The sequence below is a fragment of the Pimephales promelas genome, chromosome 23 (assembly GCF_988280905.1).
Source record: "Pimephales promelas chromosome 23, fPimPro1.hap1.1, whole genome shotgun sequence".
Taxonomy (NCBI): domain Eukaryota; kingdom Metazoa; phylum Chordata; class Actinopteri; order Cypriniformes; family Leuciscidae; genus Pimephales; species Pimephales promelas.
The window spans coordinates 1,274,723-1,293,273 of record NC_142791.1 but is presented as its reverse complement, the minus strand read 5'-3'; the positions used below and the strand labels follow the sequence as shown (position 1 = coordinate 1,293,273).

Sequence of the window (18,551 nt, the reverse complement as noted above, 5' to 3'; positions counted from 1 at the left end):
CCGTATAATGGACTTCAATGGGAACCAAACAGTTCAAAATGAGAGTTTCAGTGAAAACTGTTCAAAGGGCTTTAAACGATTCCAGACGATGAATAAGGGTCTTATCAAGCGAAACGATCGCTCATTTAATAAATAAATAACAAAGTTTAAGTTTTATAAGCACAAATGTTCGCCTTGCTCTGCTCTGTGACGCACGTTTGTGACTCTCTCGTTTTTCCGAGTCAGTTCGTTTGTTTCGTTCATTGCATGAACCAAATGACTCGGAAAAAGATTCGTCCCTAATGTGCATTCAAGTTCATTGTAAAGCCAATAGATGGTAGTAGACAATAGATGTAACAGAAGAAGTATAATTTAGTGCTGTTAGTGTAACGATCTTTCTAACAACTTTATTAAAAACGAAATTGTCTTGAAGAGCATGGAACCAAGACGGAAATTTGATTTTGATTTTTTTTTTAAATAAGGGCCTGTCTCTAATAAAAGCCTGTTACCTTCTGCAGTTCAGATAAATAAAGGCCCCGGCTTTTATTTGAGGAATTACGGTAGTATTTATTGGTTTTATTGTTGTAAAAGGAGTAGTTCACTTTAAAAAAAACTTTTGCTGATAATTTACTCACCCCCATGTCATCCAAGATGTCCATGTCTTTCTTTCTTCAGTTGAAAAGAAATTAAAGTTTTTGATGAAAACATTCCAGGATTTTCTCCATATAATGGACTTCAATGGGAACCAAACGGCTCAAGATCCGAAATGAAACATTAAAATGAACGAATCTTTTTTCGAGTCCATTCAACGAACCAAATGATTTAAAAAAGACTCGTTCGTTTTGATGAACAGGAGAGTCACACAGAACAGAGCAAGGCGAACATTTGAGCTTATAAAACTTAAAGTTTGCTATTTATTTATTAAATGAGCGATCGTTTCGCTTGATAAGACCCTTATTCATCGTCTGGAATCGTTTAAAGCCCTTTGAAGCTGCACTGAAACTCTCATTTGGACCTTGAACCGTTTGGTCCCCATTGAAGTCCATTATATGGAACGTTTTCATCAAAAACCTTAATTTCTTTTTCGACCGAAGGACATCTTGGATGACATGGGGGTGAGTAAATTATCAGCAAAAGCTTTTTTTAAAAGTGAACTACTCCTTTAATTTTTCCCTCAGGCACCAGAAAAAGCTTTGACCACCTTATGTCAGACAGCAAAGCACCGAAGAGGCCTGAGATGGAATCGGGTATCACAACACCGCCCAAGATGAGGAGAGTGGCGGAAAATGAATATGAGATTGGTGAGGGTCACAAAGACGTGAAATGATTCCCAATGTTTGCATCCGTTTATAACTTTTCGTTTCCTGTTGAAAGAAACCCCAAGAATGTCCCATCACCACCTGCGGAAAGTCTCTGTGTCCGAGTCCAATGTCCTGCTGAATGAGGAAGTTCTCACAGATCCCAAAATCCAGGCTCTACTTTTGACTGTGCTGGTAATCTCTTCAAGATCTTTTTCAGTTCCACATTCACAGATCAATTTGCATTTATAATGTAAATATTTGTTACTTTTAATTTAGTCATGTTCTGTTCCTCTGAAGTCTTGCGTGTCACTTTTGTTGTATTATTTTCATGTTATCACTGTGAAGCTGCTTTGATACGATATGTATTGTAAAAAGGGCTATATAAATATAGGTGACTTCCTGCCATTTCCTTTAATCATCCTCTGAATTTTGACTCTGATTTGATTATCTGATATGATTTTTCAGGCCACTCAGGTGAAAAACACATCAGATGAGTTTGAGCAGAGGGTCCTGTATGAGTTCCTAGCTGAGGCCAGTGTTGTCTTCCCTAAGGTCTTTCCTGTTGTGTAAGTCCAAACGTACCTGCTCTTCAGTACACGTGACATTGAATGATGAAATGAGACTCTCATTGTTGTGTTTTGCTTTTTATTTCAGTCACAACCTCCTGGATTCAAAGATTAATACTTTGTTGTCACTGTGTCAGGACCCAAATCTTCTGAACCCAGTCCATGGAATTGTGCAGAGTGTAGTTTATCATGAAGAGTCGCCACCTCAATACCAAACATCCTACCTGCAAAGTAAAGTAGCTCACATCTCTTATATGTATATATATATATTAGAGCCAGACCGATATATCGGCAGACCGATATTAGGCATTTTCCAAACTATCGGTATTGTCAGTTATAATGGCTGATAAATGAATATTTCAAAAATAAAATAAAAACGGACGAAACACGCTTGAACCATGTCATTAGTGTTGGAGTTGTATAGTTTGTCCACCAGAGGGCACTCTACACCGTTCCTGTTGGCAACACTCCTTGAGTTGGTCACGATGAATAACAATTAAAAGAACATCCCCATCAGTTCTCTCAACTCAAATAAGCAATACAAAATTTGTGACTAATCATCTCCAGTTTAAAAAAATAAATAAATAAATAAAATATCGGCCGATATATCGGATTTTAAAACCCAAAAATATTTGTATCGGTATCGGCCTTAAAAATCCTTTATTGGTCGGGCTCTGATATATATATATGAACATGTCCAAACCAATGCAAGATCTGTGAATGCTAGAGTCTGATGAGAGGATGTGAGAGTCTGAACTGTAGATATCAGAGTCTGATGGGAAGTGAGTGAGTACTCTTATTCTATATATTTTTTTACTTACTTCCACAGCTTTTGGGTTTAATGGACTCTGGAGGTTTGCTGGTCCTTTCTCTAAGGTGAGTGGCACTGAATTTGTTCTCAAAATGCAAGAGAAAAACATAAACCATAATCTGTTATCATGCATATATATATATAATATATTAGGGCTGTCGGTCTAACGAGTTATTAACGGCGTTAACGCAAACCCATTTTAACGACGTCAATTTTTTTATCGTGTGATTAACGTTATTTTTGTCCTAGCAAACTTTGTGCTTTTGCAACAGGATGTGGTGCTGCGCTCTGAAACACATTCATTTCAACGGCTTGCGCCGCGCGAGGACGTTTTGTTGCTTCGTCAACCAAAGCGCAAGCGGGTCTAGCTAGACAGGAAACAAACAACAGGCACACCGCACACACTTGATTGGGCTTGCGAGCCGGCCAAATAGTTGGTTGACGTTACGTTTTGAGTGGATGACGAGCGCGAGGCGCCGAAATGGATGCTAATAAGATTCTGAATAGAAAGTTTAGTTTGAAAAAGTTGCCAAATGGTTCCATTGACAAGACCAACGTGATCTGTGTGTTTTGTCATTGTGAACTGAGCTATCATCATCGTAGCACGTCCAATCTGAAATACCAGTTGATGATGGACAAGCAAACACACACACACACACACACACACACACAGATGATGCGAATTCTCCGCCCCCTCGTCAATATCAGGACCTCGTCAGTATTTCTTTCACCCTTTTATTGATGGCCAGTGTTGCATTGTGTGAGAGATTATTTGCTCCAAGTGTGAATTCGAACACAGTATATATGGAAACGTTGTTTTCAATAAAAAAGCATTTGCACAAAGCAAGCCGATCCACTTTTCCATGTTGATAAGAGCATTAAAATGAGAAAAAAATAATGGGACGAAAAGAAATCAAGAGACATTTAGAATAGATAAAAATGTGCGATTAATTGTGATTAATCGCGAGTTAACTATGACGATAAAAATTTTTACTCGTTTGACAGCACTTATATATATATATATATATATATATATGAAGAGTTCAGATGCAAAAGCCTCTAAATGCCATTTGAAATTTTCTTCTTTAATGATGATTTTTATCAAACTTGTATATTTAAGTTCAGTAATTTCACTTAAATGGCAATGAAGATTACATATTAATTGTTATTTAAGTGAAATTACTGAACTTAAATATACAATTTTGATAAAAATCATCATTAAAGAAGAAAATTTCAAATGGCATTTAGAGGCTTTTGCATCTGAACTCTTCATATATATACATACAGTGATGTGAATAAGTTTTGGCACCCATGCTAAAGTTGCCTAAAAAGAGGAATAAAAAAATCATCTTTTGGATATTGATCTTAATGCCTTAATTAGAAAAATGAGGAAAACTCCAACCTTTAAGGACACCAATTTTCTTTGTGAATGAATAATGTATCATAAATAAATAAATGTTTTTTCCTTAAAATACAGGGTGCATACAGTAAGTCAGGACACCCCTATGTTAAATTCCCATAGAGTCAGGCAGATTTTTATTTTTAAAAGCCAGTTATTTCATGGATTCAGGATAATATGCATCCTGATAAAGTTCCCTTGGCCTTTGGGATTAAAATATCCCCACATCATCACACACCATTCACCAGACCTGACTTACTGTATGCACCCTGTATTTTAAGGAAAAACATTTATTTATTTATGATACATTATTCATTCACAAAGAAAATTGGTGTCCTTAAAGGTTGGAGTTTTCCTCATTTTTCTAATTAAATCATTAAGATCAATATCCAAAAGATGATTTTTTTATTCCTCTGTTTAGGCAACTTTAGCATGGGTGTCCAAACTTATTCACATCACTGTATACAACTTGAGCTGCTCTCTGTTTTCCGCAGCAAACTCAGTTCCCAGACTATGCGGAGCTGATTGTCAAGTTTTTGGATGGATTGATTGACACCTATTTGCCCGGCATCGATGAGGAAACGAGCGAGGAGGGTCTGCGAACGCCCACCTCTCCATACCCTCCACCTGCCCAGAGCCAGCTCAGCATCACTGCCAACCTCAACCTCTCCAATTCAATGACCTCACTCGCCACCTCCCAGCATGCACCAGGTCTGTACTGAAGCACATGAGACTATTTATTTTAAGCTGCCTCTTACTCATACAGTTCCTGTTGTCTGTGTCTCTGTCACTACTGCGAGATTGTCAGCCACAGATGTTTAACACAGATAAATGCATCTTCTTCCAAGTGTCACTTTGACTGTACGCTGTCTATATAATAGGAAAATAGATGTTCAAGCAGTGTGAACTTCCTGCTTCATTTTAACTGCACTCTGATCTATACTTTAAAGTTTATATTTAAACCCTTACTTCACATACCAGGTGCAATGCAATACGTTTTTTTTTATCTACAGTGGAATGCAATTGCTTTCATGCAATCTATATTGTGAAAAGCGCTATATAAATAAAATATACTTGACAGTGGAAACACACTATTATGTAGAATTCGAATATGGTCTTCCCAGACCCAGTGTCAATTGTGATTGGTTTGGAGGAGTTTAACCTACAGAGACAAACATTTAAAAGCAATCTTTACTAAATGTAAAATGTGTGCCTTGAATGCAATGCAAGTCGCTTTGGATAAAAGCATCTGCCAAATGCATCTAAACTTCTTTTTTTTTTACGTTCACAGTAGTGTTTAATTGTTTTAAGTTGTTTCCTGTCAGGCTGACGCACTTCTGTTTTTTGGTGGGTTAGCATGGTCATGCCAATCTTGTTTTTTTCTCTTTTGTGATGCACATGTGGTGTATGTACGCTCTGAATGTAACGCGTGTCCCATATTAGTCAGTACACACTCCCAATGTTTATAGCAACAGCTTTGCCACCTTTTGTGTGTGCTTTTTTATCATTTGAATCATCTGACCATGATAAATCTAATGGTATATGTGGTTAGTCTGTATAATCAATTTAACTTTTACACTTAAAGGGATAGTTCACTTTGAAATTAATTTTTGGTATGTTTTAGCTTACCTCAAGGGCATCCGAGATGTAGGTGTCTTTGTTTCCACAGCATTTTCAATTTTGACATTTTTTGCTCAAAGCGTTGTTGTCAATCAATCATATAATGGAGGTCTATGGTCACCACCTCAAAGAGCATGCACAGAGAAGTCCAAATTAAACATGATTTAATGACTCGTAAATGTAAGTACACATTGATGGCCTAAGACACGAAACGAGCGGTTTGTGTGAGAAAACCAACAGTATTTATATCGTTTTTACCTCTTGTAATTATAGCCATGACAAAATGATCTGACGGCACGGGCGCTTCGGTCTGCGCCGGAAGTGATCGCTTGCGTGTGACGTCACTCTTTGTTTATACAGAGATTTCGGAAGTTTTATCTTTCACTAAACATATTTAGATATACGGGAAACCGCAATGGAAGACGATTTCAGTATATCTAAATATGTTTAGTGAAAGGTAAAACTTCCGAAATCTGTGTAAATATTGAGTGACGTCACACGCAAGCGATCACTTCCGGCGTAACATTGAACTGACTCAGTTCGGTTCAGTTGGACATTGAACAACTGATTCAGATCACTGTGATTACACGAGGTAAAAACGATATAAACACTGTTGGTTTTCTCACACAAACCGCTCGTTTCGTGTCTTAGGCCATCAGTGTGTACTTACATTCACGAGTCATTAAATCATGTTTTATTTGGACTTCTCTGTGCATGCTCTTTGAGGTGGTGACCATAGACCTCCATTATATGACTGACAAGAACGGTTTGAGCTAAAAATATCAAAATTGAAACTACTGCGGAAACAAAGACACCTACATCTTGGATGCCCTTGAGGTAAGATAAAACATATCAAAAATTAATTTCAAAGTGAACTATCCCTTTAATATAACCTCAGAAGCTTTGAATGACTGTTCAAATATAGGCTATATATTTTCATGTGTTAGTAGCTTTGTTTAATCACGCATGTTATTGCTTCGAGCAGGAATGGATAAAGAGAAGGTGGACCTGTCCCCTACCATGGGTCTGGCATCCAGCGGACGCACACGCCACGGCTCGGCCAGCCAGGTCCAGAAACAACGCAGCACCGGCAGTTTTAAGAGACCTAGCATCAAAAAGATTGTATGAGAGTTGCAGCACAGCAGGGTTTCGCCCCTGCTGGACCTCTGACACACATTACGCTGCATTTTCTGCGTTTACCGTAATCTTTAGGTTCTTCTAAAACGTTTGCCAGGATCAAAATAAACTGAACGCCCCTGTTTAAACCAGTCACTGTTTGACACATGATGGGAGGAAGTCTAATTTTTTTTTTAAGTTGTTGTTTCTTTGTTTGTTTTGATGGAATCACAGTGTATTATGTTTAAAAGCACTAATTTCCTTCTTAAATGTAATAGATGAAAGTATTAAATAAGTGCCATTCCTTTGTTCAGTTGTATTTGATCTTATTTACTTTTTTTTGTGGTCGTTTCTTTTAGGGCGGGAATGATTTTTCTTCCTGGGGAGACATTTGCGAGCTTTCCCCTAAAACAAAAATGTACAATCGTTCATGTACTGTAGTATTTCGAGAATTTACCATTTGCACCCTTTTGGGGGGGGGGAAAAAACACCTAGAGGAGTTGCCGATCCTCTCAGTGTGGACTGCCTTTCCAAAACCCAAATTAATTCGTGTGAATTTCTGAATTCTGATTGGCCTGTTCTATCTGAAATGTTATTACCAAGCAATCAATGATGGTGTGGTGATAATCTGTCAGTTTTGGATTAGAGGGGAAGGTTTGAAGATCAAATCTAATTAGTTTTACGGGAAAATTAACAATCATCTGAAAAAGCATTCATAAAGAACTGAGAGAGACAACCAAGATCTCACTGGGTTGATTTTACAAAATGCTGTTTTAGGGACAATTCTCAATCTCTTTTCAATGTTTCCTTTCACCTTATTTCTTAATGTTTTCTTTTTTTTGGTCGGTGAACTGTAACGTTCTGGGTTCGGCAAGACTGTACTGAATTTCTTAACTGTTTGTGTAAATGTTATGCCATGTGTGCTGATGTTTGTGTGTTTGTTTTATTTTTTTCAAGCTTGAAATCTTAACTTTTATCCCAACCCCATATACAATGGTGCCATTTTAACTCTTGGACATGTTGAAATGTGTGTATTGGGGGCAGTTTTATTTTTTCTGTTCTTGTAATCTTAAATTGCTTTCACATTGGTACGTCTTAATGTCAGAAAGGTCAAGTGACGAATGGGTTTAGTTAGTAATGGCAGACGGATGGATGTTTCAAACACTACGTTTTTTTGGCACTTGAGGTTATGCAAAATTTTACATAATTGTTCTCATTTAGTTTCCTTTTTTTATGCCGAGAGCTTCACCTCTGTAAATATTTTTTTTGTGTAAAAATGGAAAAAGTATATTTACTACACTGTAAATACAAGTGACTATGACATTGTATTATTTTGCTTTTTGTAAAGCAGTTAATTACTGAATATGTACAACATGAAATATGAATTGTTGTCTATCAATCATGTTCACTGCATTATGTCAATTAACATGGAGGAAATATTGAGGGTTGCACTGAAGATCGAAATCTTTGTGTCCCGGACCCTCTTTATAATACATTATTGTTATCATCTGATTTCATATTCACAGATGTAACACTAATAAAGTCCATTTCTGTTCATCATTGTGAATGTATTATGGCTGGTTAAAAAGCTCCCTGCTTACAGATCACATATCTGAAGTCTACACTGAAGATGTGGAGCTATACATTAATTATATTCATATAATAATGTGTAAAAAAAAAAAAATACTGAAATCATTTGCATAATTGTAATTTCTAGACTTTTGGACGGGGTTTATTTTAGTCAAAAATAATCGACCTCAAAACCGACCTCATTGTGAAAACTTGTACACATTCATATGGATACATAAACAGTACATGGCCTAAACTTTTCCGTCTGTCGAAATATGAAATCAAAATGTTAAACTTAATGATACTGCATTATCAATCTCACAAGTGTTCCACAGTTTCCCGCCTTTTCAGCTTGAGCGGGAGATCGCATGACAACAGGCCAATCACTTCAGACCAACTAAAACTGTTCAGCGTTATAATTGTAGTGTAATTTTTTTTTTCTCGTAATTTTTTCTAACTACGGTGAATGTTATATTATGCAGTGCCTTAAAATACATAGGTTTTAGTCACGTTTTTAATTTTGTTGGATAAATTCATTCATTAATCTGTCAGGAACACACGTGCGCTCCCGTGACGTCATACACACACATACACCAGCGCTGCTGAACTTCACGGTGAGCAGAAAGACAAACACCGGCTTCTTTTATTTTATATGTGGAGAGAAGGTCTCTTTCTTCTTGATTTATTCGCTTCTCATTTAAATGCATTAAGTGTTTTTTAACATGCTTTCACACTTAAACAGATTAAGATCCCATAATGTTGAAATTGCAGCGTGATTGAAACGCCATTAACTGCGTTTTACCTAAAAGTTTCTTAATTCATGTTCATTTGATAGCTGTGTGTGTGGGGAAATTGTTTGGTCCCCATGAGGAAAACGGCTTATACATCATACTATTTATTTTATTTATTTTTTTTAATGTAAAAACCCATAAAGTTTTCTGTGATGGTAGGGTTGGGATAGAATATACAGTTTGTATATACGATAAAAGTCATTATATCTGTGGAAAGTCCCCATATGAAAACGTTTTTCAAACCCATAAGCCACTTCTTTTTGCTTCTATGGCTGATGTCACTGATAGAGCATAAAACGGTTATAATATCTCCTTATATATTTAATATAAGATTAAAAATATTATCTCTAACATGTTCACTTTAAAAATAAATCTAACAAAAATGTGATTGGTCTTCTTTCGTGCATTTCTTTGCTGGGTTGTGATTGTTGGTTTTTGGCACCTTTACTCTGCAAACACATTGCAATGTTATATATTGATATTTGCTGTGATGTGTGGTGAATGTCATGGTGACAGCTGTATTTAAGATGGCCGCATGCATGTGTTTGTGTGTTACTGGGATATTTGAGATGGTAATGAGATTGGTTGGTGTCAAGACTCGCTCCCCCTCTGAGCTCAGACGTCTCTCCTTACAGACTAATGCCACCCAAGACTAGGGATGGTTATTAGATGTAGCTGACCTCTCTCACCCCTCTCTCTCTCTCAGTGGGGTCTGTGGAAAGAGGATGTTGCTGTCGTTTAGGCCGCTGGCCTCCGTCTCGCTGTTGACTCTGCTAGGCTGGTGCTGGTACAGCTTCAAGAGGAGGAGGACGACAGCTCCTCAAATGACTGAAGAGGAGGTGTGTGTTTCGGACAGAAGCAGATCTGTTCACTCCTCCCCTGCTGACTCCAGTATATTGGGTGAAAGGTCAGTAGCAGAGCATTCATGACTTGAGTCCTGTTTTGTTTTTTTGTTTTTTTTAAAGGTTGGGACTTTAAGTGATGATATCTTCTAATATGAATTATTGTCTACAAATATGTATTATTTGAGCTTTAAACCAAACTCCACGGCTCCACAGGTCACAACAAGTGGTGCAACGTCTGCAAATGTTGAGTTAATTATAATTTTTTTACAAAATATATGTTGCCCTAAGATATTAATGCAATATATGTAGCCCTCAAACCGTATTCACTTTATAGCCCTTAATCCTGTAATTGTGGACAAATGTGGGCACAGAGGACTCAGGTGTGATCCTAATGTTATATCACTGTCTTCGATAAAGTTTTGTCTATCCATTTATTTTGGGGGTATTTTTGAATTTATTTACTTCAAAAAGTAGCATATTTTCTATGTAAATTATGCTTATTTTTTTAACCACATTAAAATATCATTCCAATAAGTTCTTAGAGCTAAAACCTAAAGATGAAGTGACTTTGCAGTCACCTGGTGTCTTATTTTGGCTTATTTTAGAAGAATTTTTTCCCATTCATTTCTATGGGTGCCCATTTTTGACCCAAATACAAAGATTAAGGAGTTTTAACATTGTAGAATTGAGTCAAAAAAAATGTGTGTGTTCAGGAGGCAAACTTAGGAAAAGTAGCCAAGTCTTGTACCGCTCCGATCAAAATAAATAAACTAATTTGCCCACATTTGTCCAGAATACGGCTTTAGGGTTAACATAATGTTATAATACTTTTTATACAAATTTAATAGTAACATTTAAAGACTAGCCTGGGATTAATTGTGATTATTTCATTGTATTTTCCAATTTCAGTTTATTTGAGCATTCTTTATACACATAGAAAATGATCATCTCAAATATGCTGTCAACTTAATTTAAAAAATATACACAATCTAAACGATGCTGGGTTGTGTAAATATATGGACAAACCCAAATGTTGCGTTAAAAATGTGATTTCAAATTTGAACCCAACTTCAACTTTTATTTTTTAATTACGTTTTTAACCCAACATTTTGGGTTCGTCCATATTTGACCCAAATTTGGGTTGAAACAACCCAGCATTTTTTAGAGTGTAGTATTTAATTTTATATCGTAATTTTGTTCATATACACAAGCTGCCTTTTTATTGTGGAAAGGGGTTATATTCGTGGGTCTTTTACGGCAAAATATTTCAAAACTCTGATCTAAATCATCCTTTCAGCAGTGTGACTAGAATGGAAAATCTTGGTTTACGCCAAGTTATCCTGAAATGTATTTTAACCTTCAGAGAATGGACAGATTTCCTTTTCCAGAGTGAAGACAGGACACTGCTTATTTTTCTTCTCTTACAGTGACCTGAAAATGGACCACAACATCAGCAGCTTCACAGATTCTTCACCAGTTCTGGACATTACCAGCACCTCGCCCGTAACAGGCCTCACCGAGGGAGTTCGACCTGAGCCAGAAGGAGAAGTATCTGTTCGTTTCCCTGAGACTCTCCAAACTGGGCAAGAAAAACCCAAAATTGCTGTTGAAGGTCATCCAGACTGCAGAGAAGTTAGTGAAGATGACTCTGGGCTTGAGTCGGATCTGGTTTGTCTCTCTTCAAACTGCCTTTCCAACGACTCGGTCCACTTGGACGGTCATGATAGCAGCAGCCGGTCTGATTTCTCCACGGATAGAGACTTGAACCCAGAGAACTTGGAAAAGATCAGTTCTCCTCTGGTCCTAGATATCATAGAAGCAGAGGACTGGAAAAACCAGGAACCCATTGATCCACATGTGTCAAGATCTCTGGAGGCTGAATTCAGAAGCGTCAGCGGGGACATATATCTTCAAGACGCCGTCTCGTTCAAGGAGAAACTACTCAGCCATTTAGGAGCTTCTGTCGGAGATGATTCTGGATGTGGTTCTTGTTTCTCAGAGGATGCAGAGCCGTCTGAGGAGGGCAGAGGCTGTGCGATGACCCCTACAGAAGCTGACGTGGTCACCATTGAGGACAAAATGATTCCCAGCAACCACGGTGTGGCAGAGGACGAAGAGGAGGTCTGGAGAGGTACATGAGACATTTACTTTCAAACTCCTGTTTGATCGTTGTGAAATGCGAGTAGCTTAAAGGAGTAGTTCACTTTTAAAAAAAACTTTTGCTGATAATTTTGTCATCCAAGATGTCCATGTCTTTCTTTCTTCAGCTGAAAAGAAATTCAGGTTTTTGATGAAAACATTCCAGGGTTTTTCTGTGTATAATGGACTTCAATGGGAACCAAACGGTTCAAGGTTGAAAAGACAGTTTCAGTGCAAACTGCAAAGGGCTTTAATGATTCCAGATGATGAATAAGGGTCTTATCAAGTGAAACGATCAATCATTTAATAAATAAAGAACAAAGTTTAAGTTTTATAAGCTCAAATGCTCGCCTTGCTCTGTTCTGTGACGCGCGTTCGTGACTCTCCTGTTCATCAAAATGAACAAATCTTTTTTCGAGTCATGACTCAAAGGGTCCTTGATAAGACTATAAAAGGTGTCGTTTAAAGCCCTTTGAAGCAGTCATTTGGTTCATTCAACGAACGAATTGACTCGGAAAAAGATTTGTTAGTTTTGATGAACGAGTTTTGAACAGGAGAGTCACGAACGCGCATCACAGAACAGAGCAAGGCGAGCATTTGAGCTTATTAAACTAAAACATTATTTATTTTTTAAATGAGCGCTCGTTTCGCTTGATAAGACCCTTATTCATCGCCTGGTGTCGTTTAAAGCCCTTTGAAGCTGCACTGAAACTCTCATTTTGAACCGTTTGGACCCCATTGAAGTCCATTATATGGAGAAAAATGCTGGAATGTTTTCATTAAAAACCTTAATTTCTTTCTCTCTTCAGTCGAACATCTGGACATCTTGGATGACTTTTTACTAAATTATCAGCAAAAGTTTTTTTTGAAAAGTCAGACAGATGCTTCGATCACAAAGCAGTAAACGCATCTCAGTGTGTCACGTTCATATGGATCTGGTCTCCAGGTTCAGGTGATGTGGGTTTAAGCTGCATTAGTGCCGATTCTCCTCCGGCCCAGCCAATCATTCTTTGGGACATAGAGGTGCCAGCGGTGAGCCACACACACACACACACACTGAGATGTACTGTAACATTAGCCCATTTATTACATTTGTGTATGAGCGTGTTCGGAGATCCACCACAGTAGAGAAAAGATACGTGATCTTGAAGTACTAGACTCACGTTACAGACCTTCAGACTGTGTGTGTTTGTCCATTACTGATTTAAAAGGAGAGTGACCATTTAAAACTGTCATTGCAGCATCTGGTTGGTCGATTGATCGGGAAGCAGGGGAAATTCGTGAACTTCCTCAAGCAGAGCTCTGGAGCGAAGATCTACGTCTCCACGCTGCCGTTCACGCAGGAGATTCAGATCTGCCACATCCATGGTGAGTTTTCCCATGATGATGGAGACCTTATCAATGCTAAAGCCTTGAGTTGATTTCATTTGTGTTGGTCCAGGCTCACAGGAGCAGGTGGATGATGCTCTCTCACTCATCAGGAAGAAGTTTAAAGATCTGGATCTGAGTAATTGTATCCCTCTGCCCTGCTTGCCCATCACATCCTGGGTGAGGACTCTCTTTAAAAAGTTCTTATGAATAATGTGCTACATTTCAAGTTTTGTGTACTTTAGGAGTAGTGCACTTAAAAAAAAAAATTGCTGATAATTTACTCGCCCCCATGTCATCCAAGATGTCCTTCGGTCGAAAAGAAATTAAGGTTTTTGATGAAAACATTCCAGGATTTTTCTCCATATAATGGACTTCAATGGGGTCCAAACGGTTCAAGGTCCAAATGAGAGTTTCAGTGCAAACTGTTCAAAGGGCTTTAAACGACACCAGACGATGAATAAGGGTCTTATCAACCGAAACGATCGGTCAAAGTTTTCGAGTCGAAAAAAGATTAGTTCATTTTGATAAGAGGAGAGTCACGAACGTGCGTCACAGAACAGAGCAAGGCGAGCATTTGAGCTTATAAAACTTAAACTTTGTTATTTATTTATTAAATGAGCGATCGTTTCGCTTGATAAGACCCTTATTCATCGTCTGGAATCATTTAAAGCCCTTTGAACAGTTTGCAGTTTGCACTGAAACTCTCTTTTGGACCTTGAACCGTTTGGACCCCATTGAAGTCCATTATATGGAGAAAATCCTGGAATGTTTTCATCAAAAACCTTAATTTCTTTTCAACTGAAGAAAGAAAGACATGGACATCTTGGATGACATGGATGGGGGTGAGTAAATTATCAGCAAAAGTTTTTTTAAAGTGAACTACTCCTTTAAGACGCATCACACCAAGTTTGATTCCAGCTACATCAAATATCTAATGACATGGTGTGTTTTGAGGTGTGTGTGTGTTCTGCTGTCTCTGTAGCTGCTGCTGCCTCAGGATGTGTTTGTGGAGGTGATCGTGTCGCAGATGGAGGCGGGTCTTCACCTGTTCGTTCAGCAGCACAAGCATCCGTCCTACCAGGCCCTTCCCACCCTCATTCAGCACATGCAGCTCTGCTACTCTCAGCCGGGATGTCCCAGCCTGCCCACCCCTGTCGAAGGTATATAGACCCCTACTCAAACACACAGATCTCCATGTTGAGAGTAAGGCCCGGTTTCACAGACAGGGCTCAGATTAAAGGAGTAGTTCACTTTTAAAAAAAACTTTTGCTGATAATTTACTCACCCCCATGTCATCCAAGATGTCCACGTCATTTTTTCTTCGGTCGAAAAGAAATTGAAAACATTCCAGGTTTTTTCTCCATATAATGGACTTCATTGGGAACCAAACGGTTCAAGCTCCAAATGAGAGTTTCAGTGCAGCTTCAAAGGGCTTTAAACGATTCCAGACGATGAATAAGATTCTTATCAAGCGAAATGGTCGCTCATTTAAAAAAAAAAAAGTTTAAGTTTTATAAGCTCAAATGCTCGCCTTGCTCTGTTCTGTGATGAGCGTTCGTGACTCTCCTGTTCGAACTCGTTCGTCAAAATGAACAAATCTTTTTTCGAGTCATGACTCGAAGGGTCCTTGATAAGACCCTTATTCATCGTCTGGTGTTGTTTAAAGCCCTTTGAAGCTGCACTGAAACTCTCATTTGGACCTTGAACCGTTTGGTCCCCATTGAAGTCCATTATATGGAGAAAATCCTGGAATGTTTTCATCAAAAACCTTAATTTCTTTTTGACCGAAGGACATCTTGGATGACATGAGGGTGAGTAAATTATCAGCAAAAGTTTTTTTCAAAAGTGACCTACCGTTCTCCTTTAAGTAGCTTTTATACATGAAATTTGCTTTACAAAAAAGTTGATTTCATTACTGTTGTGCAGCGTAAGACAAATTATTGGTGCTGTTGCATATATATGGTATGGTTGCTTTTAAGCTCAAACATGCATTTTAGTCTGAGACTAGGTTTAAGCCTTGTCTGTGAAACGGGTGAATGTTTTAAATTCACATTGACATTTATTCATTTAGCTAGGAACAACAACACAACATCTGTCTACTCTCCACCATAGTTTAATCTTTATTCTTGTCAGCTTGTCGTTGTCTTCCTTTGCTTTTTCTCTCTTTTAGAACCAGCATAGCTTTACTGGAATGACTTTCAGATTTTTAGAATTTTAGTAAAATAAAACATAAAACATTAAAGTATTGAAATTATGTAGTGACCAATTTCATGACATCTTTCCTAGACTGTATTGAAATAATTATTTTTCTCACCAAAGGTCTATTTATATTAATTTGCTTTAACAAAGTATATATATATATATATATATATATATATTATTTTATTATTTATTTATTTTTTAATATGTATGTATATATATATATATATATATATAACATTATATGTGAAATATAAATACGACAGAAAACGTCTGACGTAACCTCAGTTCTCTCCAGTAGAGGTAACGAGTGTTGCGTAAGCTAGCTAAGGCTTATGAAAGCAGTGTGATCATCTCCCAAAATAATTAGAATTGTTTATTGTCATCTAGTTGAGGAAGTACGTCTATTTTCTGTCTTTCTCTGTCAGTGGGGGTGGTCTGTGCCGCTCCAGTGACAGGAAGTGGCTGGCAGAGAGCCCAGGTCATCCAGTACTGCATTGAGTCTGGCATGGCTCATATCAGATATGTAGATAATGGAGGTTATGACACCGTGAACAGCGCCACCCTCAGGCAGATCAGGTCAGCTGGCTCGTGTTTGGTTTGATCCTTCGTCTGTGATTGTTGATCTGAATCTGATATGTGAAGATTTGTTTTTCACAGGTCAGACTTTGTGACATTACCGTTCCAGGCAGCCGAGGTTCTGTTGGACAATATCATGCCTTTGCCCGGTAAAACAAAAGCTCATAGACACGTACACTGTAAAAATGAATATGCTTTATCTTATCAAAAATAATGTGGCAACAGATTACAAGCAATATTATTAATGAAATTAAACAAATTAGAATTGAGTAATAATTAATGAAATTAATTCCTTAGAGTCAAACTTACAACAACAACCAAAAAAACACATTTTAAGTCGCCATTATGGTGATCGGTGTTTGTTTTAAAATTACAATTTTCTTTTTCCGTGATTCTGCTTGTTAACATCAGGTGTCTTCAATGCTGGCAATATAAAATAAATAGTTCTTAATTAATCTTTGACGTCTGTCTGTTAGTGAGATATTTTTTGGTGTAAACGTTACTCATTTTAAATGGTTAACTTTTAAGAAATAATTTCATTAATTATTACTCAATTCTAATTTGTTAAATTGAATTAATAATATTGCTTGTAATCTGTTGCTATACAATTCTATTGATTAGATAAATCATTTTCATTTTTACAGTGTACTATACCTGTATATTATTATAAATACTGAATTATTTAACAATTTCTTTGCTTTGAAAGGAGAGGAGGAGTTTTCCCTGGAGGCCAGAGCAGCACTGGAGGAATTAACTGCAAATATGGCCTTAATCATCAAGGTTATAATAAACACATTTTTTTCTCTCAGTTATTCCTGTATATTCTATATATAGATTGTTTCCACTGTATTTTACCATTTCACTTGGCAGTGGATTCTTAAACATCTTTGTCAGCTGAACCTGTTTGAGATAAATTTACTTGAAATACCCCCTGAGATTTAGTGTTTTATTTGCATTTCCACCGTCAATTTACTGTACATACAGGTTAACAAATACAATGTTTAAAATTGAAATGCTTTTCATTAAAGGGATAGTTCACTTTGAAATTAGTTTTTGGTATGTTTTAGTATGTTATAATGAATTTTTGCTATGTTTTTAGTTTTTAGTTTAGGTCAAACCGTTCTTGTCTGTCAGTGATATAATGGAGGTCTATGGTCACCACCTCAAAGAGCATGCACAGAGAAACTGTTTGAGAAACTGCACTGGGTGATCAAAAACACTTCAGAAGAAACTTGTTTTTGTTGTTGTTGGAAGAATTCTGAACGTGACGGATGTTGTTGTTGTCTATGGTCAGGTGACCGGCAATCAAGACGGCCTTCCTCTGGTGCACATGTGGAAACAAACGGGAGATGAGGTGTGTATGGCTAATTTTTCTTTACTAGATCCTTACATTTCAGCTTTAACTTGTGTGTGTGTGTGTGTGTGTGTCTGCAGGTGGTTCTGCTGAACAGATTACTGGCTGAACAAGGGTTTTGCACCTGGTTTGAGAGACAGTGATGTCACAGCTTTTCGCTTATCCTCTCCTGAACTCACACTTTCGCACAGTACATTGATTTCCACTTTTTTTGTATGTTGGATTTTTTGAAACATTCTCTTTAAATGGTTAATATGCTATTTATTTTTTTGTTATTTAAAATGGTAATTGAATTAAGTTATTTTCCCAGAATGCATTGCAGAGTAAATGTGATACGGTAAACCAGCTGCTTATGTGAACAGTTGCTAATATTGTACTGTTTTCTAAGATTGTCTCTTGAATGCTGATGGTTTGAAAGATTGTGTTGTGCTTAGGTATTGTATTTAGTAGTAATTTACAAATATTTGTTCTTTTCTTGCTCTTGTATGTTGTTTTCTTTCTGTAAGAGAAGGGTGGGGGCAGTGTGGGTCTCTTTAACTGTAAATCATTAAGTGAAGAGCATCATGAAACCCTGCTGAAATGAACTTGTACGGTTCACTGCTCTGTACTCTCACACTGACGCTGCCAAACATCTCACTGAGTAAAAGGTCTGTGTATCACAAACATGCTGTGCTTTTACTCTTCCTTGTGCTGATGCTGACTTTGCCTTATATTTAAATCAATGTGCACTTAAAAGTTTACAAACCACTTCTAGGATCTGAAAATTGTTTAGCATTTTTTTTTTAAACAACCAAAAATTCCAGTTATGCTTAAGATTACAGCCCGGAAAGTACTGCGAAATTAAAACGATTTTACAGCGCAACCTTCGGTAATTATAGTGTACCTAGCTACTTACAATACAAGTATAAGGAA

At 37.3% G+C, this 18,551-nt stretch overlaps 2 protein-coding genes across 5 annotated transcripts in view; both read left to right on the top strand.

The window, feature by feature from the left end:
- Window positions 1-8,349, top strand: part of nf1b (neurofibromin 1b) — a 75,036-nt gene extending 66,687 nt beyond the window's left edge. For both annotated transcript variants that reach the window (XM_089126437.1, XM_089126436.1), the window contains 7 exons: window positions 1,158-1,280; window positions 1,354-1,472; window positions 1,746-1,846; window positions 1,935-2,077; window positions 2,676-2,722; window positions 4,551-4,767; window positions 6,662-8,349. In XM_089126437.1, coding sequence (XP_088982563.1) covers window positions 1,158-1,280; window positions 1,354-1,472; window positions 1,746-1,846; window positions 1,935-2,077; window positions 2,676-2,722; window positions 4,551-4,767; window positions 6,662-6,804 — 893 coding nt within the window. In that variant the 3' untranslated portion in view covers window positions 6,805-8,349. The remainder of the gene's footprint in view (window positions 1-1,157; window positions 1,281-1,353; window positions 1,473-1,745; window positions 1,847-1,934; window positions 2,078-2,675; window positions 2,723-4,550; window positions 4,768-6,661) is intronic.
- Window positions 8,350-8,422: 73 nt separating this feature from the next.
- On the top strand, window positions 8,423-18,316 carry akap1a (A-kinase anchoring protein 1a). Of its 3 annotated transcripts, none has more exons than XM_039675712.2 (12): window positions 8,423-8,975; window positions 9,859-10,059; window positions 11,425-12,128; window positions 13,083-13,168; window positions 13,378-13,504; window positions 13,578-13,684; window positions 14,490-14,667; window positions 16,135-16,285; window positions 16,367-16,434; window positions 16,992-17,065; window positions 17,580-17,639; window positions 17,720-18,316. In XM_039675712.2, exons 2-12 carry the CDS (start codon window positions 9,878-9,880, stop codon window positions 17,780-17,782), a joined length of 1,800 nt encoding a protein of 599 aa, XP_039531646.2. In that variant the 5' UTR covers window positions 8,423-8,975; window positions 9,859-9,877; the 3' UTR covers window positions 17,783-18,316. The 3 variants fall into 3 exon arrangements, with proteins under 3 accessions (XP_039531646.2, XP_088982565.1, XP_088982566.1); XM_089126439.1 differs by having other exon boundaries at window positions 8,423-9,026; XM_089126440.1 differs by lacking the exons at window positions 17,580-17,639; window positions 17,720-18,316 and adding an exon at window positions 17,385-17,519.
- The last annotated feature ends 235 nt before the right edge of the window (window positions 18,317-18,551 follow it).

What these genes read in the sequence shown, in the direction of transcription:
- akap1a (XM_039675712.2), top strand. Translation starts at nt 9,878, where the DNA reads ATGTTGCTGTCGTTTAGGCCGCTGGCCTCCGTCTCGCTGTTGACTCTG. An exon ending in CCTGCCCACCCCTGTCGAAG is followed by an intron (nt 14,668 to 16,134) that starts GTATATAGACCC and finishes TTTCTCTGTCAG; the next exon opens with TGGGGGTGGTCTGTGCCGCT. An exon ending in ATATGGCCTTAATCATCAAG is followed by an intron (nt 17,066 to 17,579) that starts GTTATAATAAAC and finishes GTCTATGGTCAG; the next exon opens with GTGACCGGCAATCAAGACGG.